General features: G+C 36.5%; 1 protein-coding gene across 1 annotated transcript in view; it reads right to left on the bottom strand.

Moving 5' to 3' along the window:
• Cad89D (cadherin 89D) overlaps positions 1-3634 on the bottom strand; it is a 42372-nt gene extending 38738 nt beyond the window's left edge. Inside the window, exon 1 of the mRNA XM_088271388.1 lies at positions 3186-3634. Within this exon, the coding sequence (XP_088127514.1) occupies positions 3186-3243 (58 nt within the window). The 5' untranslated portion in view covers positions 3244-3634. The remainder of the gene's footprint in view (positions 1-3185) is intronic.
• Positions 3635-24815: the final 21181 nt, after the last annotated feature.

Genomic DNA, 24815 nt, shown 5'->3' with positions numbered 1-24815 from the left:
AGTGTGGTGTTGTTAATCATAGTAGAATGGCGAATGTCGCACGTAAAGTAAATCACTTGTAAAGTATTCACTTAACCAGCCTATGACAGGTCATAAGCCCTGTAAATACCAGAATCCCATATTCTTATTCATCCATGTCGAAATGTACTTTGGAATTATTTATAAATGCTAAATGCTGCTCCCGGAAGAAACAAAATCTTTATTTTTATCATATATTTATTTGTGTTTCGATGTAAATACTTAAAATTGTAATCCACAAGGCTTGTATACAAAAGTAAACGTGAAATAAAATGTATAAATACAAAATAAGTCATATTTGTGTTAAATCGTAATTATGTATTGCCTTGTATGGTGTTATCAGTGTAAGCTTTATTTATGGAGGTGTATGTTATACTTAAGGGTGTGGAATGGCAACAGGAGGCGCAGAACGGGAGGAGAAGGAGGTCTATACTAGGTATATGTAGGAGCGGACAGATAAGAGATGACAACATGACGGGCGCTGCTCCGCGCTCCGGCGCCCCGGCTTCGGCGTACCTACTTGCTAGATCATCGGCATCGCTATCGCATCGGCCTGTTACCCAAATAGTAATTAAAAGTACTTGTACCATCCCATTTATTCATTTTCCAGCTAGCACTTTCAAACAAAGGCGGACATCTTCATTCCACCATACAAAAACAACTATTGTAAATTATATTCGGACGGAGATCGAATTAAATATTTAGTGGATGATATAAAAACATTTAACGAAGATGAATAGATGAGGTCATATTTTGATAGCCATTATATAACACTTTGAACAATTTCAAAAGCTCTTAAAAATGTAAATATATTATTTTTTGACATCTCATCAAAGATGAAGAAGAATATGGAAGTCTGGGCATTTACGGGGCTGACGACCGTCATAGGCTGGTTTAAGATAAATAAATGCCCAGACTTCCATATTCTTCTTCATCTTTGATGAGATGTCAAAAAATAATATGAAAATAACTCCTGTAATTGGAGATAATCCAAAGTGTTGTATGTAAATATACATAATATTGGGTCATTTTGGTAATTCCATAAGAAATAGGTATTTTTTTACATTTGCATAATTTCAAACAACTCTATTAGGTTCAAACCTCAACCCGCATTAATATGCTGTTGTTTGGTTTTTTGGAAGGTATTGTTTTATATAATAATTTTACCAATGCGCATTTATTTGGCACAAATTTAGTACCTAAATAAAAAAAAAACATCGTATTGCATATTTTGCGTGATTTTTTTAATAAAAAAATATCATTGTAAAGTAGGTACCTACCTACGTAATTTTTTTTGTTGTTTCAGTGTAAATATTATTTTTGTGAAAAGGTGGACAGCATTTCTTTTTATTTTAACATAAACTCATGGTTCATAAAAAGGTTCAACCTAAAGAGACACCAGCTCCACAGTTTATATTCTATAAAAAAGGACTCAATCCGAAGGAGCTTGTTGTATTACTTAGCTCAAACCGAATGCTAGGAGACTTTAGAGTGAAAATTTGTAAGATTTTTAATTAGTCAACAACGTATTTTTCATTTGAATTAATATTAATAATTTCATATAGCTTTTCTCGTGTGTAATTAAATCAATTAATACATCAACTGGGTAGTATAAAAGAAGATACGAGTGAGTCAATCGTCATAAACCAACTATTCTCCTTATCAACGAGCACAGTCGTAACTCTTAGCCAAATAACTAAAAGAGAGGTAGTTGACAGTCATAAGAACTTGATTTTTTGAGAGAGAGAGAGAAAGAGAGAGAGAGAGAGCTCTTAAATCGGCAAAACAATCAGCAGAAAAAGTAAGTACCATCTAATAAGCACTTCGGTATGTGGAGGACAGAGTGGTGCTCTCCCCAGAATGTGGAGCACAAGCATTGTATTCGTGAGAAACAGTTCACGGCAGAAGGCGTCTCAGTTGCGCTACTTTACTTAACCGCGCATCGACTATCTTCCCGACCTCTGTAGCTTTTAGTAATATCGTATTTTAAACTCTGGATACCTTTCCTAATTAAGTTGAAATATTATTGTGCTAAGGAAATGATTCCAGGATATACCAATTTTTTAAGTCCTCTTTATATGTGACATTAACAGCGATTCAGACGAATGATCATATTTTATGACAATTATTACAGACTGGTTTATTTTTGTTTATCACAGTGAACTAATTGTTAACATTAGCGTAATATTGGAAAATTTATGGTTTTTAAAACAGTATAGGGTTTGTGGACGGGCTTACTAAAAATAATACTGAAATAAATCGAAATGGACAGATTAATTAATTCTGGATCAAAGATCTTATATTTCAACTATTAATTAGAATCTTACAACACCGCCATTACTTCCTAAATTCCCAGTGCCAGAACAAAAAAATTGTGGAATGCTCTTCTTGTTTCTTCCGTTATTTCAAAATAATTTCGAAAGTAAAATACGCATAAATCTGTAAATTAACATATTCGTATTTTGCGGATTCGATTTCGACCAAATTTCAGAAAGGAAATACAATTCAGATATATTTTAAATAGTTTGGTGGGTGTTAGGATAATTCAGTTTCAATACATTTTATTCACACATTTCATTTTTTAACATCGAATATACCACTAAAATCTAATCTTTGGGTTATTCCTCTTTTTTAGTACTATGGGGGAATTATTGTTATGTGAAAACGTGTTTTAACCAATGATTGTTTTTACTTTCCTTGCGTTATCGAAATTATTTTGGAAACGGGACAAAAAACTGTAAAAAATGAACTTCACGTTTTTATTACCGCCTTACGAATCTTAGAGGCTTGCACACTTCTCCTTAAGGTTTTTTTTATAGTCATTTATAAATAAATATATTTAATAATTGTTAAATCTGTGTTTGATTTAATAATTAATACATAAATTAAAATAGAGTTCTACAAATTAAACGTCACATCAATAAATAAATATACGAATGGAATTATTTCACCTTATGGTGTAAGCAAAAATAATAGGACGTGAGGTAAGATAATTTTTGTAGAACATAAAAGAAGACGGACGGAGGATCTTTAATAGAAGATTTTTAATGTGTGGCACATAGGCACATTGTGTTGGGGAAGTTTTCTGTTATAGAATAAAGTAATAGGCGGTGGTGGTTTCCATCTTCAGGCCACCAAAGCACGCAAACATGTCGGCAGGTACTCACCGCGCGCTGATCGCAGCAGACACGCGCAGAAGATGAAGAACACGAAGCTTCCCTTCATTGTGTCGTTCTATCACTACACTCGCACTTAACTTTTCCCTATCCGGACTGCCGATCACATGGTCACTTAAAGTTCGGGATGGCAGTTATTTGCCTACGCGAGAGTTCCCATTTCTGCGAGGTAAATAGAAGCGTATTACTATCGAGACGCGACGCTCCGGTAAGTAAGTAGCTCCGTCAACGGTCACTTTACTCGCGGCTTATTACTACGAGTAGTTATTCTCGCGAGATATAGAAAGCGCACGGAACGGGATCGCGTCTGCGGTCGGTGGAGGCGATGCGACTGCCGCGGATGCCGCGGATACTGCGGATACTGCGGTGACTGCGGAGACGAGACCGGCCGCGGGAGGTAACGGTGAATGACTGCGGCTGCTCGTGTTATTAGCGAAGAGAACCGCTCGCCAGGTGGGGAATAAGAAGCGCACTCGGTACTATTCCTCACCATCACCGAGTACCGCACCAGTGGCGTATCTCGCATATCTGTATTACATACAATGGGGGTCATAGATAGAAGGCGCCGAGTTTTATTTCAGCTAAGAAAATCTTCAATTTCTTAGTTTAATTTGAAACTCAAAAACAAAACGAATATTTGTATTCTCGTAGGCAACACATTTTTACTCAAATATTTAATCAAAAATCACCCTCTTGCCCATGTTTGGTGGCTATTGAAATATGACCACCTTTTTTTAATAATTCATAAATTTGGTACATTTAGCAAAATAATCATACCAACATTTGGAAAAGAAAAGTCGATTCTACTAGAATTTCGGCCATCATCGACTATAATTAATATCGGGTTTAGGTATATAAAAACGAGAAAAAAATAATTGTTTATTTTATTTTACTAATTTTTTTTATTAAATAATACGAAATACTTTTGGGCGAAATTAAACAAGAATTGCGGCATGGAAACAGCAATATATATTTATATATATATATATATATATATATATATATATATATATATATATATATATATATATATATATATATATATATATATATATATATATATATATATATATATATATATATATATATATATATATATATATATATATATATATATATATATATATATATATATATATATATATATATATATATATATATATATATATATATATATATATATATATATATATATATATATATATATATATATATATATATATATATATATATATATATATATATATATATATATATATATATATATATATATATATATATATATATATATATATATATATATATATATATATATATATATATATATATATATATATATATATATATATATATATATATATATATATATATATATATATATATATATATATATATATATATATATATATATATATATATATATATATATATATATATATATATATATATATATATATATATATATATATATATATATATATATATATATATATATATATATATATATATATATATATATATATATATATATATATATATATATATATATATATATATATATATATATATATATATATATATATATATATATATATATATATATATATATATATATATATATATATATATATATATATATCCATGACATATAGTGTGGGCACAAAACGAATCTGCGTGTGCCACTGCTCTCTCGGCGGGCTACTCCGTGACCGCTAACTTTAGTTGGAAGTACACACCACGTTACAATATATAATCATTATGTAAATATCCACTCTCTCTGCTTATTCTTCCATCTATATTGCATTTAAATCAATTTATATATTTTCATAGAGAAATGATGAGACATAGATCAAGATTTTTTTTATATGTTTGAAGATTTGGATAGCTCGACGTCGAATAAGTTACTTTTATCAATGAAGATGTTACTACTACTACTACTACCATCACGCCGTTTCTCCGCAGGGGTAGGCAGAGAGGATGGAACGCCACACTCTTCTGTCCTGACATACACTCCTCGCCTCCTTCACATCCATACATCTAGTCATACATGCCCTCCGATTACGCAGACTTTTGACACCGCCAGATTTTAGGTTCTGATTGATCTGATCGTGCCAAGTCTTTTTCGGTCGTCCACGTTCTGTTTTTCCTCTCATATTCTCTCGTTATCCATTCGCTCCACATGTCCATACCACCGCAAAGAACTCTTGCTAATCTTTTCAATTATTCCTCGTTCAGCCTTACATTCCTTTCTTATATCGTCGTTTTTAATTCTGTCATACAATGATTTTCCACACATTCGTCTGAGTTTCAACAGCGTTCACTCTGCTTTCATCCTTCCTTTGCCAGTTCCATGTTTCGCTTCCATACATTAGTGTCGGTACTAGCACGCCGTTGTGAACTGCTAGCTTGGCTTCCAAGGACGTATTCTTTTTCCCAATCACTCTGTTCAAAGAACCATTTATTCTATTCCCTGCATTCACTCTTCTCTCAATATGCTTATCCACTTTTCCATCCCTTGTGAACATGCTTCCTAGATATAAAAATTCTTGCACCTGTTCTAGGGATTCATTGTGCACGATAATCTTGCATTCTGTCAAATCTTTCTCTCTTTCAAACACCATGACCTTTGACTTACCTTCATTCATTGCCAGATCATTTTCCATACATACATCATACATTCTTGACACTATTAGTTGCAAATCCTCCGCGCTGCTCGCTAGCAGTACGGCGTCATCCGCATACAGCAAGCAACTAACAGTTATATTCATCATTTTCGCTCCGACTCCCATACTTTCAATCTCTTTCATACAATGGTCCATATAGAGATTAAACAACCATGGTGACATTACACATCCCTGCTTTACGCCTTTGGATATTGCAAACCATGATGTAATGCCCCCATTCACTCTTATACTAGCTGTGCTGCCCTCGTAGAGGGAAGCAACTGCTTGTATAAGTTTATTGTCTACTCCACATTTTTCCAGCACGCTCCATAATTTTATCCTATCAACCTTATCATACGCTTTCTGCAAATCCACGAAAGCACAGAAGAGTTTCTGATTTTTAGCCAAAAACTTTTCTGTCAGCATTCGTAGTGCAAAAATTTGATCTGTGCAACCTCTTCCACTCATAAAAGCACCTTGCACATCCCAAATCCGTTCTTTCGTCACCATTCTAACTTTTTCAATTATAATCTTACCATAGACTTTACCGACAGAGCTTAGCAGGCTTATCGCCCTATAATTCCCACAACTCATTCATCTTCTTACCCATTCCTCCTCGGATATTCCAAGCGCCTGTGCGGCATTCCATCCTCCTCTTTGCACCCCCGCGAGAGACGCTGGATAGTGGGTGCCAATGAAATATATATTGATTTGTGCCCGGAGGAAGTGTGCATCGAATTGAATACAATTACAATCAAGATAAAGGTAAAAGGGGGAAGGATAATTAAAACTTGAATGTTTCATGTACCTGGTTTAATCGATTAAGTAGACATATTATTAAAATGACTTACCCTAGATTACAACACTTAGAAAATAAGTTATACTAACGAAAGGTCCTCAACACAGTCCAATTTCACTTTTCCTAGCTCATGTCTTGTTCACAGATTCACTTAACGAAACACCGTAACGAAGATTGAGGGTTGGTCCATAGTTATGAGCCATGAACGGCTCCGGGGTTGTGGAATCCCGTTGGGCGTGACGGCCACAGGTTGTAGGCTGGGCGGTCTTCGAGGGGCAGGAATCTAGTGATCCTGGGTGGACGGCGGACGTCCTAGATGAGCAGTTCCTTCGCAATGTTAAAGTTCTTTAATGGATTTCAAAGAGGTCAGTAATTTTGTAAACCTTCGATTATAATCTTTCTTTGAAAAAAATGTTTTCAATATTAATCTATCATGTCGAAGGTAGTCAATAATAAAACTCATTCTCCCTAGTCCCGTATGGAGTTGGAGCTTGCGAAGGAAATAAAGGAATACGCTCGATGGTTTCTAGATGTAACGTTAACACAATATATCTCACATGCCAGTCGAACGCATATCTATCATTTCTCCACGTAGATATTTAAAATAAAGGCCTACTTGTATGCCAATAAAAAACGATAAAACGAATAAATGAAAGACATAATCTAAAAGAATCAGTCGTTATCGAAATATTCAATAAGATAGCAAACAAATCAGTGTGTGTTTCCATGGTTAGTATCGCGAATTGAGACGGAGTTTCTGCGTTCGAACCACCAAACACAACTTGATATATATTTCAAATAATAAACTGCTGAGAACAATAAAAAAATACATATTTGTATATCTAATGACACAAACATTACTCTTTTAAAAAAAAAATATCTTAAGATATTTTAAGCCTCGTTGACTCATTTACCAGGTTCGCAGAAGAATAGATTGCACTGTAGAATCGGATGATAAGCCTCCAAAACGAGGCAATAAAAAAAATGACCGAAATATTTTGTTTGAGAACACACAAATCAATAATTAGTCATAAAACATACATATAAAAAATATTTATATTTAAATATATATTATATGTTTTTTTTAATTTACCAAACTTATTGTGCAAAATAAATGAAGGTACATTGGTAAATTAATCGATGAAATGCAATATCTTCCAACCCACCAAAAACAGCATTAATGTATATATATACTCTACTTCATTACATCTCCGTATCAAACAAAAAAAGAACAAAACGAAAGCAAAGAATAAATTTTTACGTGGAAGATTAATAAGAGAAAAACAATAAACCTGACTTAAGACTAATTTAGACGACCGTCATTGGTTATTAATATCTCAAAGTTTCCCCAACCAATTCCATTATGGAATAAAACCAATAACATCCTTAGCTTGAACCATAAAGAAAAGTATAAAAAATAAAACTGAGGTACCTTTTCTTTAAGGTTCAGGCATATGATTAAAAATTCTTTTACCAATATAACTAAGCCTTTCTTCCCCAGCTCTTTTTTTCTGTCTCTCTAACGAGATATATATTTTTAAAAAAATGGAACGAATTAAAAAAATATTAAATTAAATTTATATTTATATATATATATATATATATATATATATATATATATATATATATATATATATATTATATATATATATATATATATATATATATATATATATATATATATATATATATATATATATATATATATATATATATATATATATATAAAATGCTACAGTTACATAATGTATAGGTGCAACACAGTGACTTATGCATCACTGGAGGTACAAAGGGTAATGAATCGTACCGACAGTGTAATATCACTTATATCTGCTCACCCCTTGAAAATTCGAACCCGGGAACTCAATCGCGTTCATCAAAATGCACTCATCTCTTCTCTACGTAGGTAAACATACAAATGATAGTCAAATAAAATAAATGTTTTGAATATTGAAAGCATTAACTTTGTGGATCATATTGATATATTATTTTGAGAAATAAAAAAAACTATGTTTTTTGATCCACTCACATTTTTATTAACATATTGTTCTCACACGCAAACGCGTCGTACGTACACACACACATGCGTTAACGTTAGTGCATACGTGCACACACACGTCTACACGTGCACACGCACACGTGCAATGTGAGAGCACATTACCGTAATTTGTGATAATGAAAAAAAAATAACTAATTTTTTAAAAAATGAGAAAAACTATTATTTACTACTAAAATAAAAAAAAGACCATCACATTAATAAAATATGAGAAAGGTGGATGAAAAAATATGTTATTATATTTATTTTGATAAATATAGTTTTGAATAAAAAAAAATATTAAAATAAATTTAAGACAATCTACATGGATGTTTTGTGATCGAAATTGTTAAATACATTTGTAAGGTAGCTGTGTGGTACCTACCATAGTCGTTACTAGTGAGTAAATATTCCAGGGAAGCATTGCCTGTAGGTACGCGTCACAGGTTTGTTCTAGATCTGAAAATTATAAATAATAAGAATTTTCACACCCATTAACCAAACCTAAAATAAAAAGGATGATAACGAAATATGTGTATACATTTTATCACTAACTCAGTAATATTGAGGTTTATCAGCAGAAGTCTTGTTAGTTACAAAAGTTACTATTATCTGCGCCAGGATATGTACAATGAATAAATACTGTTCGCGTTGTTGCGAATATAACATAATTAAGAAATATATTTCTTCTGTGCAAACTATCTTTTTTCGGAGTTTTGAGGCTATCATTTTCTTAAATGTCTAAGTTGATTGGAAATAATGGCAACGAATATCGAGACGACGGATTAATAAAGCATTATTGTTGAAAATCGTGTATCGCTATTTCTTAAAATATCAATTAAAACGTAACGAACGTTTTAAGCTTTTTTAGAAACCGATACGAAAAGAATAACGCGTCAAAAGGAACCGTCAGTGATATCGATAAACGCAAATGAAGTTAGCAGCGTTTAGCAAAACGATCCTGAGCAAAACAAGTATTCTTAAAAACGGATAGTAAATTTTCTGTGTAATTACTGATTCGTATATTACTTTGACCCTTTTGCACGTTCGTCGTATGTACTCGTATTTATCCAAACATGTTATGATTAATTTCGAATCATCATCCGATAAGCGTCGGTACTAGGAATGAAAATTATATAAAAAATTGTACTGCGTTTCTTTACATACATTATTTCCAAGTCGTCCAAAATGCTGCAGGTACATCCGATCACATCTCCCGCGGTAATGTAAGAGCAGTAAGTCCTCTACTTACGTGAATTCGTACTTACGCGATATTTGAAAATGTATTTTATTTTAAATTTATTTGACAGCCACCCAGTGAAAAGACGTTTTTACTAGTGTCGAGTCTTATTTTTTTTATCTAGCTACGAATTTTATCAAGAGCCTAGCAGAAATCATCAAAAAGGAGGATAACCTGCCCTAACAAATATTTAATGTGGACGAAACTGATATACATCGGAAAAAAGCCAGATTCCTCATATATATCCCAATTACAAAAGTCTACATAGACAAACACTATAACTAGGTGGAAATGCTAATGGGGATTTCTAAATTAAGTCACTTCTAATTTACAATAGCGAAAATCCAAGGGTCTAAAAATAATTTCCAAATAATCACTACCTGTGATTTGGAAATCCAATAAAAAAGCACGAACGACGGAATAATTTTTTGTAAGTTTGGTTTTGTCGTCATTTTATACAAAAGATAAACAAAAAAAATACCGGACTACTTAGCAGTTGTACTTAAATCTAACTATGTATGTATAAAGAAATGATAATGTATGTACATATACGTATCTGATTAAATACTGACTTCGAAAAATAATAATGTTTTATAAAATATTTTATACCAGAGTTACCCATAGGAACCTCACTTCTGCTTGGAAAAAAACTTTGGCCAGACACTGTTGTCAAATGTGATTTTGAAACAGTAACTGTGGAGTCTACAGTCAACGGGATTGTGTCATTAGTCAATATCATGGGTCTCTTGGTGGATAACAACGATATTGAAGAGCTTCTGAAAGAGTACAGCCAAGAGCTGACCACCGAAGAGCTTATAGAGTTGCGTCGTGTTTCGCAGCAATGAATTATGGAGAAGAGTTTGTTTGGAGGAGGAGGATGTAGCAGAGCAACAATCTTCTAGCATAATAAGAGAAATGCTGAAAGCATGGGAAACTGTTGCATCTTACATTACGAGGTGGCTATTCGTGCTACAAATTTATTCAATGATAATGTTGTGACACATTTTCGCCAAATTTTGAAGCGTTGGCGAAAACAAATGTCTTTAAACAATTTTCTAGCTAAAAGGGATTAATTATTTGTCATAATTTCATATTTTTATTTAGTTTTTGTTCAAATCAAAATTATATTCCATGTTTTTACACTCCTTATCAATTGATAAGAAATTTTATTTAAATAAACGTTAAATTGGATTTTCTTTCGGCCTGGAATGCAATATCGTATTATACATTGATTTATATGGGAAAAAATGTCTCGCTTATCGATTGTTTCGCTTAACGAGTAAAACGAATTAATCTCGTTATGAGAGGTTCCACTGCATAAGAATTTAATGCGTATACAGTGTAAACCGGATGGTAAAATATGCCAATAAATAGAAAAGATTATTGCAGTGCCTTGTATTTTCGATTTCGATAGGGGCAATGATTTATTTTTCTTCTGTGGTCTCTCCAGCTTAATTTATTTTTATTCCCAAATGTTGGAGACATTATTTACTGTTTTTGCAAATTACTAAATAAATGGCATACGAAATTCAACCTAATAACCTCAAAAATATTTGCCCATGTAATCTATATTTGCACGCATTTTTAATTGGCGCTTAAGTGTTTTTTTTCTGCACTTACGTCGTTATTACCCTTCAGAAGTGTACGCGGGTCATGCACGGATGTCGTGTCTTGGATATATGATTTATTTTGACAAATTTATAAATATTACATAATCATCAGCATCCTCTCCCGTCCAATAATTTTTTCATCTGATATCTTATGTAAAATAATACCTACTTGTATTTAAACATTTGTGTATTGCATTTTTATTATAGTTTTATAATTTGTTTTTTAGTTAGTTTAATATTCACATGGATATTAAAATAATTAATTACTTATTGATTTTGGTTTGTCATATCTTATTTATTATATTAAAAATGGACAGTACAATCATTTTAAGAAATCGATTATATAATGTATATACAAATAATAATTTTTGAGATACTTATGTGTGTCTATTATTGTGCGATTATAATAATTTCATTTATAAAATAAATTATATTGTACGTTCCTATTATTAGTACGTAGTTGTCAAACAATGATTTTTCATGTGTGAAATTCCAGTCGCATGTCGCATGTGGACATAGCTAAGCTCTGACTTCGTTATTCGGCGTTGATCCAATCTATATGTGGTATTAACTAGTTAATCTAAAACTTAATAAAATACCACACATGTTGCTTCCTATAGAACTGTACATTTAGTGATAATCTTACATATATCCGCAGATTTTAAATTTCATCAGCATGTGTTACGTTACGTGACGTATACTTCAAGGGTGACATGTAAGTCATTCTTGTAGTTCCAACTAGGCGGTATTGTCCAACTAGGCGTATTGATTTGCCCGAGCCAAATATAAGTATGTTAACTCGAGGAGTGTTCGGGTAGTCGTGATTCGAGTTGTTTGGTGATGATTTCCAGTACCGACGAATTTTCTCGCCAAAATTTGAATGTAATTTAAGTGGTATTTTTTTATTAATTAATGGAATAACCCGCGAAGCCTCTATTAAAGGATAGGGAAGGTAAATGTGAGAAATACGTCACAAACACCCAGACCAATTAAAAATAATTATTTGTAAACAGGCAAAAATCTAGTAAAAACGATTTTATTTCGCTAGTAGTAAATTATGTAGCAAATCGAACTAGGTATCTAGAAGAAGAAGAGGGTGATACACACCAAACTAACAAAAAAGTAGTAAAAATATGTAAACAAATAAATATTTTTATAATATATCTTTACATAAATATCTTTATATTTAATACTGCAATTCAGAAATTAACTCTGGAGGTGATGTTTGTCCGTGCTTGTTCCGAATCGGAACAAGAATAGACATGCATCGCGTCGCCGCATTGACCGTCCGACATCCTCCCGGCTCCCGGACTCCGAAGAGTCTCCTATCATAGTTGAATATTTGCGTTCGTTTTTTGTTTATCCGATCTGTAGTTATTCAAATTGTGTTCAACTCGGAGATGTTGCGATTTTTTTTAATTTTTTTTATTTTTTTATTATTTTTTTTATTTTATTTTATTTTTTTAAGCAGAGAACTAAACCGTATAGATAAGCTCAACAGCGACCTTGCAGGGATCGGTATACCGTCGACGGTGACTTGTAAGCAGGGTTGCCAGGTCTTTTCCAAATAAATATCGAACAGTGAGCAATTTTTATTAATTGTATACAGTCGAACTCGGTTATTACGAGCACGGTTATAGCGAGATGTAGCGAGGAAACATTCGTTGATATTTCGGTTTCTGATTTTCTCCATACATTTATTCACGGTTATAACGAAGAACTTCTCGGCTATACGGAACAAAAAGAGATCGACTTTTTTTTAAATATTGAAAATATTTGAATGCTTTAAAACATTTCCGACCTTAAGCAATAAAATCCGACCGGGCGATTAGACCATTGTCGTTGGGATCGGATTACGATTATGACTCTAATTTGAAGTACTCATTTGGTGTTGTCACCGACAATAAAAAAGATTTCACGCATATGGGTTTTGAATTGTATGTTGCAAATTGCAAGTTTTGTCATGTCTGTAAGGACCTACTTTGTTACAATAACTTATTATACAGTTTTTGAACGTCATGCTTGTTTCGGGAATTTTTACGATAGTTTCCATATTTTGTATGTTCTATGCTTTTTATGGACATTGCATAATAAACATTGCGAGGTGGGGAATGTCAGATCAATTCTAGAGCATGTCACTTAAAAACAAACCCTCGAATTATCAACAAATGTAATAATAAGAAAAAGCGTCTCTCGTGAACAGCCAGAAATTAATATTGAAGTGTTTAAAAAGTTTTCTCAGTGTAACTATTGTATTTTTATATGCATTAAAAAAAAACATCACGGACTCAAAAAAAAAACATGGGAATTGTGATCGTACGAATTTTAATCAAACTACTACAATGGTTTTGTACTCAAGCAGCACAAGATTTTCCATTTTTTATAGAAAAACTGGATTGACAGAAAAATATGACATGTGTGTAATGGGTGAATTGCATGAATTTTGTTTCAATTGTGACATATTGTTTTATGTGACCGTTCCAGATAAAAAAAAACTTCATGTGATAGGTATTTAAAAAAAAACATATTCTCGGACATAACGAGGAACGGTTAGAACGAGCAAAATCAGTCGGTCCTTTCATCCTCGTTATAACCGAGTTCGACTGTATTTAAATTATGAATTGAAAAGTATTAAGTACCTACCACAAGAGCAACTAGCTAACCTACCTTTATGCACTGCATCTTGATCAATACTTACATGAAGGTAAGGTGATCACTCCTGGACCAGCCCAGGGTAATATTAAATAAATACTAATAATATTAAAAATATTAATAATAGTGGGAATATTTGTGTAATCTATAATATAAAAATGAATCGCAAAATGTGTTGGTAAGCGCATAACTCAACAACGCCTGGACCAATTTGGCCAATTTTTTTCAAAAAGGTTCGTTGTAGTTCAAGGATGGTTTTTACGGCGAGAAAAATTCGAATAATTGCCGGAAAAACCCTTAAAACGGCCCTTTTCTTTTTCCCATACAAACGTTTTCTAACTAAAACGTAGTCAATTTGAGCTTTATTGCTATTGTATTAAGTTCATATTAAATTTCTTTTGTTTTACTATCGGCACGCGACATAAAATGCATCAGTTTTCACGTCATTACATCAGTCAAATACAAACCGCGTTAATAAAAGTATTATTATCCCTATTTTACAGACATAAAACATTGGCACGGCTTGAAAGACTTCAAGTCAAATCAAATAAAGAAAAAATATCAAATAAAGATGACTCTTTAAGTGATCAAAATGTTCTAGTACTTGACTATCTCATCTCACTCACTACTTCATCTCCGTCTACATCATCGTCTTCATCTTCAATTATCTTAATGTTCAATTCATCTTCTATCTCCATTTTCATCTCCATCTCCATTTTCATCTCCGTCTTCACCTCCGTCTCCATCCCCGTCTTCATCATCGTCTTCATCTGTGTCATCATCATCCTCTTCATCTTCATCGTCTTCTTCATCTTCATCTCTATTTCCATCTCCGTCTTCATCTCCGTGTTCATTTCCGTGTTCATCTCCATGTTCATCTACGTGTTCATCTCCGTCATCATCTCCGTTTTCATCTCGGTGTTCTTCTCCATTTCCGTGTTTATGTCCATGTTCATCTACGTGTTCATCTCCGTCATCATCTCCGTTTTCATCTCGGTGTTCATCTCCAATTCCGTGTTCATCTCCGTGTTCATCTCCGTGTTAATCTCCATATCCGTCCTCATCTCCGTGTTTATCTACGTGTTCATCTCCATCTTCATCTCCATTTTCATCTCCGTCTTCATCTCAGTGTTCATATCCGTGTTCATCTCCGTGTTCATCTCCATCTTCATCTCTGTCTTCATCTCCGTGTTCATCTCCGTGATCATCTCCGTGTTCATCTCCGTGATCATCTCCGTCTTCATCTCCGTGTTCATCTCCGTCTTCATATCCGCGTTCATCTCCGTGTTCATCTCCGTTTTCATCTCCGTCTTCATCTCCGTCTCCATTTTCATCTCCGTCTTCATCTTCGTCTTCATCTCCGTGTTCATCTCCGCGTTCATCTCCGTTTTCATCTCCATCTTCATCTCCGTCTTCATCTCAGTGTTCATATCCATGTTCATCTCCGTGTTCATCTCCATCTTCATCTCTGTCTTCATCTCCGTGCTGGTGTCCGTGCTGATCTCCGTGTTCATCTTCATCTCCGTCTTCATCTCCGTATCCATTTTCATCTCCGTCTTCATCTTCGTCATCATCTCCGTGTTCATCTCCGTGTTCATCTCCATCTTCATCTCTTTCTTCATCTCCGTGATCATCTCCGTCTTCATCTCCGTGTTCATCTCCGTGTTCATCTCCGTGTTCATCTCCGTGTTCATCTCCGTGATCATCTCCGTGTTCATCTCCGTGTTCATCTCAGTGTTCTAATCCGTATTCATATCCGTATTCATCTCGGTGTTCATCTCCGTGTTCATCTCCATCTTCATCTCTGTCTTCATCTCCGTGTTCGTCTCCGTGTTCATCTCCGTGTTCATCTCCATTTTCATCTCTGTCTTCATCTCCGTGCTGGTGTCCGTGCTGATCTCCGTGTTCATCTTCATCTCCGTCTTCATCTCCGTCTCCATTTTCATCTCCGTCTTCATCTTAGTCTTCATCTCCGTGTTCATCTACGTCTTCATCTCCGTGTTCATCTTCATCTCCGTCTTCATCTCCTTGATCATCTCTGTCTTCATCTCCATGTTCATCTCCGTCTTCATCTCCGCGTTCATCTCTCTCTTCATCTCCGCGTTCATCTCCGTGTTCATCTCCGTCTTCATCTCCGTGTTCATCTTCGTGTACATCTCCGTGTTCATCTCCGTGTTCATCTCCGTCTTCATCTCAGCGTTCATCTCCGTCTTCATCTCCTTGATCATCTCTGTCTTCATCTCCATGTTCATCTCCGTCTTCATCTCCGTTTTCATCTCCGTCTTCATCTCCGCGTTCATCTCCGTGATCATCTCCGTCTTCATCTCCGTCTTCATCTACGTCTTCATCTCCTTGATCATCTCTGTCTTCATCTCCGTGTTCATCTCCGTCTTCGTCTCCGTTTTCATCTCCGTCTTCATCTCAGCGTTCATCTCCGTGTTCATCTCCGTTTTCATCTCAGTCTTCATCTCAGTGTTCATATCCGTGTTCATCTCCGTGTTCATCTCTGTCTTCATCTCCGTGTTCATCTCCGCGTTCATCTCCGTTTTCATCTCCATCTTCATCTCCGTCTTCATCTCAGTGTTCATATCCGTGTTCATCTCCGTGTTCATCTCCATCTTCATCTCTGTCTTCATCTCCGTGCTGGTGTCCGTGCTGATCTCCGTGTTCATCTTCATCTCCGTGTTCATCTCCGTGTTCATCTCTGTCTTCATCTCCGTGTTCATCTCCGTGTTCATCTCCGTGTTCATCTCCGTCTTCATCTCCGTGTTCATCTCCGTGTTCATCTTCGTGTTCATCTCCGTCTTCATCTCCGCGTTCATCTCCGTGTTCATCTCCGTCTTCGTCTCCGTTTTCATCTCCGTCTTCATCTCAGCGTTCATCTCCGTGTTCATCTCCGTTTTCATCTCCGTCTTCATCTCCGTGTTCATCTCCTTGATCATCTCTGTCTTCATCTCCGTGTTCATCTCCGCGTTCATCTCCGTTTTCATCTCCATCTTCATCTCCGTCTTCATCTCAGTGTTCATATCCGTGTTCATCTCCGTGTTCATCTCCATTTTCATCTCTGTCTTCATCTCCGGGCTGGTGTCCGTGCTGATCTCCGTGTTCATCTTCATCTCCGTCTTCATCTCCGTATCCATTTTCATCTCCGTCTTCATCTTCGTCTTCATCTCCGTGTTCATCTCCGTGTTCATCTCTGTCTTCATCTCCGTGTTCATCTCCGTGTTCATCTCCGTGTTCATCTCCGTGTTCATCTCCGTGTTCATCTACGTGTTCATCTCCATGTTCATCTCCGTCTTCATCTCCGTGTTCATCTCCGTGTTCATCTCCGTGTTCATCTCCGTGTTCATCTCCATGATCATCTCCGTGTTCATCTCCGTGTTCATCTCAGTGTTCTTATCCGTATTCATATCCGTATTCATATCCGTATTCATCTCGGTGTTCATCTCCGTGTTCATCTCCATCTTCATCTCTGTCTTCATCGCCGTGTTCGTCTCCGTGTTCATCTCCGTGTTCATCTCCGTGCTCATCTACGTGTTCATCTTCATCTCCGTGTTCATCTCCGTGTTCATCTCCGTGTTCATCTTCGTGATCATCTCCGTATTCATCTTCATCTCTGTCTTCATCTCCGTCTCCATTTTCATTTCCGTCTTCATCTTCGTCTTCATCTCCGTGTTCATCTCCGTGTTCATCTCCGTGTTCATCTTCGTGATCATCTCCGTATTCATCTTCATCTCTGTCTTCATCTCCGTCTCCATTTTCATCTCCGTCTTCATCTTAGTCTTCATCTCCGTGTTCATCTCCGTCTTCATCTCCGTGTTCATCTTCATCTCCGTCTTCATCTCCTTGATCATCTCATCTTCATCTCCATGTTCATCTCCGTCTTCATCTCCGCGTTCATCTCTGTCTTCATCTCCGCGTTCATCTCCGTGTTCATCTCCGTCTTCATCTCCGTGTTCATCTTCGTGTTCATCTCCGTGTTCATCTCCGTGTTCATCTCCGTCTTCATCTCAGCGTTCATCTCCGTCTTCATCTCCTTGATCATCTCTGTCGTCATCTCCATGTTCATCTCCGTCTTCATCTCCGTGTTCATCTCCGTCTTCATCTCCGCGTTCATCTCCGTGATCATCTCCGTCTTCATCTCCGTCTTCATCTACGTCTTCATCTCCTTGAACATCTCTGTCTTCATCTCCATATTCATCTCCGTCTTCATCTCCGTGTTCATCTTTGTCTTCATCTCCGCGTTCATCTCCGTTATCATCTCCGTCTTCATCTCCGTCTTCATCTCCATCTTCATCTCCGTGTTCATCTCCGTTTTCATCTCCGTGTTCATCTCCGTGTTCATTTCCTTGATCATCTCTGTCTTCATTTCAGTGTTCATATCCGTGTTCATCTCCATCTTCATCTCTGTCTTCATCTCCGTGCTGGTGTCCGTGCTGATCTCCGTGTTCATCTTCATCTCCGTCTTCATCTCCGTATCCATTTTCATCTCCGTCTTCATCTTCGTCTTCATCTCCGTGTATGAACACGGAGATGACTCCGTGTTCATCTCCATCTTCATCTCTGTCTTCATCTCCATCTTCATCTCTGTCTTCATCTCCGTGTTCATCTCTGTCTTCATCTCCGTGTTCGTCTCCGTGTTCATCTCCGTGTTCATCTCCGTGCTCATCTACGTGTTCATCTTCATCTCCGTCTTCATTTCCGTGTTCATCTCCGTGTTCATCTTCGTGATCATCTCCGTATTCATCTTTATCTCTGTCTTCATCTCCGTCTCCATTTTCATTTCCGTCTTCATCTTCGTCTTCATCTCCGTGTTCATCTCCGTGTTCATTTTCGTTTGAATCCGTGCTCATCTCCGTATTCATCTTCATCTCTGTCTTTATCTCCGTCTCCATTTTCATCTCCGTCTTCATCTTCGTCTTCATCTCCGTGTTCATCTCCGTCTTCATCTCCTTGATCATCTCTGTCTTCATCTCCGTGTTCATCTCCGTGTTCATCTCCGTGTTCATCTCCGTTTTCATCTCCGTCTTCATCTCCGTCTTCATCTACATCTTCATCTCCGTGTTCATCTCCGTGTTCATCTCCTTAATCATCCTTGTCTTCATCTCCGTGTTCATCTCCGTGTTCATATCCGTGTTCATCTCCATGTTCATCTCCGTGTTCATCTCCGTGTTCATCTTCGTCTTCATCTCCCTGTTCATCTCCATTCTTATCTCCGTGTTCATATCCATCTTCGTCTTCATCTCCGTCCTTATTTCCGTGTTCATCTCGGTGTTCATCTCCGTGTTCATCTCCGTGTTCATCTTCATCTCCGTGTTCATCTCCTTGTTCATCTCCGTTTTCAACTCCATCTTCATCTCTGTCTTCATCTCCGTGCTCATCTCCGTATTCATCTTCATCTCTGTCTTTATCTCCGTCTCCAATTTCATCTCCATCTTCATCTTCGTCTTCATCTCCGTGTTCATCTCCGTCTTCATCTCCGTTTTCATCTCCTTGATCATCTCTGTCTTCATCTCCGTGTTCATCTCCGTGTTCATCTCCGTGTTCATCTCCGTGTTCATCTCCGTGTTCATCTCCGTGTTCATCTCCGTGTTCATCTCCGTGTTCATCTCCGTGTTCATCCCCGTGTTCATCCCCGTGTTCATCCCCGTGTTCATCTCCGTGTTCATCTCCGTGTTCATCACCGTGTTCATCTCCTTGATCATCTCTATCTTCATCTCCGTGTTCATCTCCGTCTTCATCTCCTTGATCATCTCTGTCTTCATCTCCATGTTCATCTCCGTCTTCATCTCCGTGTTCATCTCCGTCTTCATCTCCGCGTTCATCTTTGTGATCATCTCCGTCTTCATCTCCGTCTTCATCTACGTCTTCATCTCCTTGATCATCTCTGTCTTCATCTCCGTGTTCATCTCCGTTTTCATCTCCGTGTTCATCTCCGTGTTCATCTTCGTTTTCATCTCCCTGTTCATCTCCATCTTTATCTCCGTGTTCATATCCATCTTCGTCTTCATCTCCGTCCTTATTTCCGTGTTCATCTCCGTGTTCATCTCCGTGTTCATCTCCGTGTTCATCTCCGTGTTCATCTCGGTGTTCATCTCCGTGTTCATCTCCGTGTTCATCTTCATCTCCGTCTTCATCTCCTTGTTCATCTGCGTTTTCAACTCCATCTTCATCTCTGTCTTCATCTCCGTGCTCATCTCCGTATTCATCTTCATCTCTGTCTTTATCTCCGTCTCCATTTTCATCTCCGTCTTCATCTTCGTCTTCATCTCCGTGTTCATCTCCGTGTTCATCTCCGTGTACATCTCCGTTTTCATCTCCGTCTTCATCTCCGTCTTCATCTACATCTTCATCTCCGTGTTCATCTCCGTGTTCATCTCCTTAATCATCTCTGTCTTCATCTCCGTGTTCATCTCCGTGTTCATCTCCGTCTTCATCTCCGTGTTCATCTCCGTGTTCATATCCGTGTTCATCTCCATGTTCATCTCCGTGTTCATCTCCGTGTTCATCTTCGTCTTCATCTCCCTGTTCATCTCCATCCTTATCTCCGTGTTCATATCCATCTTCGTCTTCATCTCCGTCCTTATTTCCGTGTTCATCTCCGTGTTCATCTCCGTGTTCATCTCCGTGTTCATCTCGGTGTTCATCTCCGTGTTCATCTCCGTGTTCATCTTCATCTCCTTGTTCATCTCCGTTTTCAACTCCATCTTCATCTCTGTCTTCATCTCCGTGCTCATCTCCGTATTCATCTTCATCTCTGTCTTTATCTCCGTCTCCAATTTCATCTCCATCTTCATCTTCGTCTTCATCTCCGTGTTCATCTCCGTCTTCATCTCCGTTTTCATCTCCTTGATCATCTCTGTCTTCATCTCCGTGTTCATCTCCGTGTTCATCTCCGTGTTCATCTCCGTGTTCATCTCCGTGTTCATCTCCGTGTTCATCTCCGTGTTCATCTCCGTGTTCATCCCCGTGTTCATCTCCGTGTTCATCTCCGTGTTCATCACCGTGTTCATCTCCTTGATCATCTCTATCTTCATCTCCGTGTTCATCTCCGTCTTCATCTCAGCGTTCATCTCCGTGTTCATCTCCGTTTTCATCTCCGTCTTCATCTCCGTCTTTATCTACATCTTCATCTCCGTGTTCATCTCCGTGTTCATCTCCGTGTTTATCTCCGTGTTCATGTCCGTGTTCATCTCAGTGTTCATCTCAGTGTTCATCTCCGTGTTCATCTCCTTGTTCATCTGTCTTCATCTCCGTCTCCATTTTTATCTCCGTCTTCATCTCCGTGTTTATCTCCTTCATCATCTCTGTCTTCATCTCCGTGTTCATCTCCGTCTTCATCTCCGTGTTCAACTCCGTCTTCATCTCCGCGTTCATCTCCGTGTTCATCTCCGTTTTCATCTTCGTCTTCATCTCCATCTTCATCTACATCTTCATCTCCGTGTTCCTCTCCGTGCTCATCTCCGTGCTCATCTCCGTGCTCATCTCCGTGCTCATCTCCGTATTCATCTTCATCTCTGTCTTCATCTCCGTCTCCATTTTCATCTCCGTCTTCATCTTCGTCTTAATTTCCGTGTTCATCTCCGTGTTCATCTCCGTGTTCATCTTCGTCTTCATCTCCCTGTTCATCTCCATCTTTATCTCCGTGTTTATATCCATCTTCGTCTTCATCTCCGTCCTTATTTCCGTGTTCATCTCCGTGTTCATCTCAGTCATCATCTCCGTTTTCATCTCCGTGTTTTTCTCCATCTCCGTCTTCATCTTCATTTCATCTTATTCATCATATCATCTTCCATCTCTATCTTCATCTTCATCTCCGTCTTCATCTTCATTTCTTCTTATTCTTTATATCAAAGGTCAAAGGTGAAAGTTCAAAGGTCAAAGTTAAAAATGTCTTACTTCAAAAATCAAAGGTCAAGGTTAAAAGCAAAATGTCTTAAATCAAATGTAAAGGTTCAATGTTCAAAGTTAAAAGGTCAAAGTTCAAATGTCTAAGTTCAAAGATCAAAATTCAAATATCTTAGTTCAAAGGTCAAAGTTCAAAAGTCAGAGCGCAAATGTCAAAGTTCAAAGGTCAAAGGTCAAAGTTCAAATGTCTAAGTTCAAAGTTCAAATAACTCAGTTCAAATGACTCAATTCAAAGTTCAAATGTCTAAGTTCAAAGGTCAAAGTTCAAATGTCTAATTTCAAAGGACAAAGTAAAAATGTATTAATTTTAAGGGCAAGAGTCAAAGTTCAAATGTCTCAGTTCAAAGGTCAAAGGTCATAGTTAAAATGTCAAACGGAACTGTCGGTGAGTGCGATTACACGTAAGATTACACGTGAAATTACACGTGCGATTACACGTACAATTACACGTGTCATTACTCGTAGATTTACACGTGCTATTATACGTGCAATTACACGTGCGATTACACGTGCTATTACACGTACAATTACACGTGTCATTACTCGTAGATTTACACGTGCGATTACACGTGCTATTACGTGCAATTACACGTGAAATTACACGTGCAATTATACGTGTAATTACTTGTGGTTTTACACGTGAAATTACACGTGTAATCAATCGTGTAATTACTCGTGCTTTTACACGTGAAATTACATGTTCAATTACACGTGTCATTACTTGTTGATTTGCACGTGCGATTACACGTGTATTCACACGTGCAATTACAGTGCAATTACACGTGCAATTACACGTGCAAGTACACGTGCAATTACAACTGCGATTACACGTGCAATTACACGTGAATGTTAATTACACGTGCATGTACGTGCAAATCCACGAAATAAAAAATGCACACGTAGACGTGGACATGTCACGTTATGGTTATCCCAGCAGAACTCATGTTGGGTTTATAAACGATGGGGATCGGTGGATTGTTCAGAAAGATTTGACGAATAGAAAAATCTCGAAGCATGACTGTAATAAATCTGGAAATGACTCCAAAAGGAAACGTAAGAGAATTCACAGTTTTCACGGGCACAACGGAACATTTTTGCTAGGATAATATAATCGAGAAAGGTATTCTTCTTTGGTAACAATTTTTCTTTGGGAGTTTTGAGGTTATCGTTTTCTGAAACGTCAAAGTTGATTGGAAACGAATATCGAGCCGACGGATCAATAATGTATTATTGTTCGAAACCGTTTCTTCCTTTTTTATACAATATACAATATATATTAACAAAACTTTTAATCTTTTAGAAACTTTTACACTGAGAAAACAACGCGTCAAAAGGAGCTGTCAGTGACATTCGATAAACACAAATGAAGTCAGCAGCAAAACGATCCTGAGTAAAACAAGTATTACTTAAAATGGCAAGTAAATTTTGCATGTCTTCGCATGTTGATTTGACCTTTTTGCACGTTCGTTCTTATAACAATCAATTATTATTGTTATAAGGACGAACGTGCAAAAAGGGTCAAAGCAACATGCAATTTATATAAGTTCATTCATTTCGATTAATGTATCTAACATATGGATGTAACGTTTATACGATGGCGTCTATTGTAATACGTATATACATCCATTTTCGGGTGCTTCATAAAATGAATCATCATATCATTTACCTCTTCATTCGCTAACGACGAATGCAACGTAAAAATACCGTCAAGCCTACACGCATTAATAATATATCATAAATACGACACACGTACAAACCAATTAAACAACAATCACAGCAACAGCAACAGCTACATCACAACGCAATGTCAATACGGTTTTTTTTTTTTTTTTTTTTTATAAGTCCCTGACGTTTCCCCTTACTGGACAAGTATTCTACTTTCCTTCCCCTCGCCTCTTCGAGTCCTCCAATCACACACGCATATTCCTCCATAGACTATAAAATCATATGTTTTTCGATCAACGACAATAGTAAAAAATAATGAATTCTTCTCACTTGTTCATTTCAGGCACACTACCGCCACCTGTCTACCGGTAGAAAGCAGAAAGCAGATTTCTTCTACCATTCATCGATACGTAGTTGGCGACTATTCGTCTACAGGTGACAAAATATCTTCATAAAATGGTATGTTTAATTCATTTAATTATTTTTTTGTTCTTCGTTCATTTTTCGCTACTTATTTAGTTTATTCTTTGCGTACAAGATAAGAGTTTTGTTGAGTTTCTTCTTGCTGTTTATTTATTGATATTTTCTGTTTGATTTTTGACAAATTTCGTGTTTACTTACGTTCTTATGTAAATAATTTAATTTAACCTTTTTTGGCATTCGCAAAGGCGAAACTTAGACATTTTAACTTCAAAAATCTGAACTTCTTCCTTTTGATCTTTGTACTTTGATTTTTGCTCTTTGCCCTTTGACCTTCGACATTTTCCTTTGACCTTTGACATTTTTCTTTGACCTTTGACATTTTCCTTTGACCCTTGACATTTTTCATTGACCTTTGACATTTTCCTTTGACCCTTGACATTTTTCTTTGACCTTTGACATTTTCCTTTGACCCTTGACATTTTTCTTTGACCCTTGACATTTTTCTTTGACTTTTGACATTTTCCTTTGACCCTTGACATTTTTCTTTGACCCTTGACATTTTTCTTTGACCTTTGACATTTTCCTTTGACCCTTGACATTTTTCTTTTACCTTTGACATTTTTCTT

The sequence above is a fragment of the Brachycentrus maculatus genome, unplaced genomic scaffold, assembly GCF_059751285.1.
Source record: "Brachycentrus maculatus isolate JH-2025_06_01 unplaced genomic scaffold, ASM5975128v1 h1tg000439l, whole genome shotgun sequence".
NCBI classification, from domain to species: Eukaryota; Metazoa; Arthropoda; class Insecta; order Trichoptera; family Brachycentridae; genus Brachycentrus; species Brachycentrus maculatus.
The sequence above is the reverse complement of the archived record's forward strand: the minus strand, read 5'-3'. Positions and strand labels throughout refer to the sequence as shown.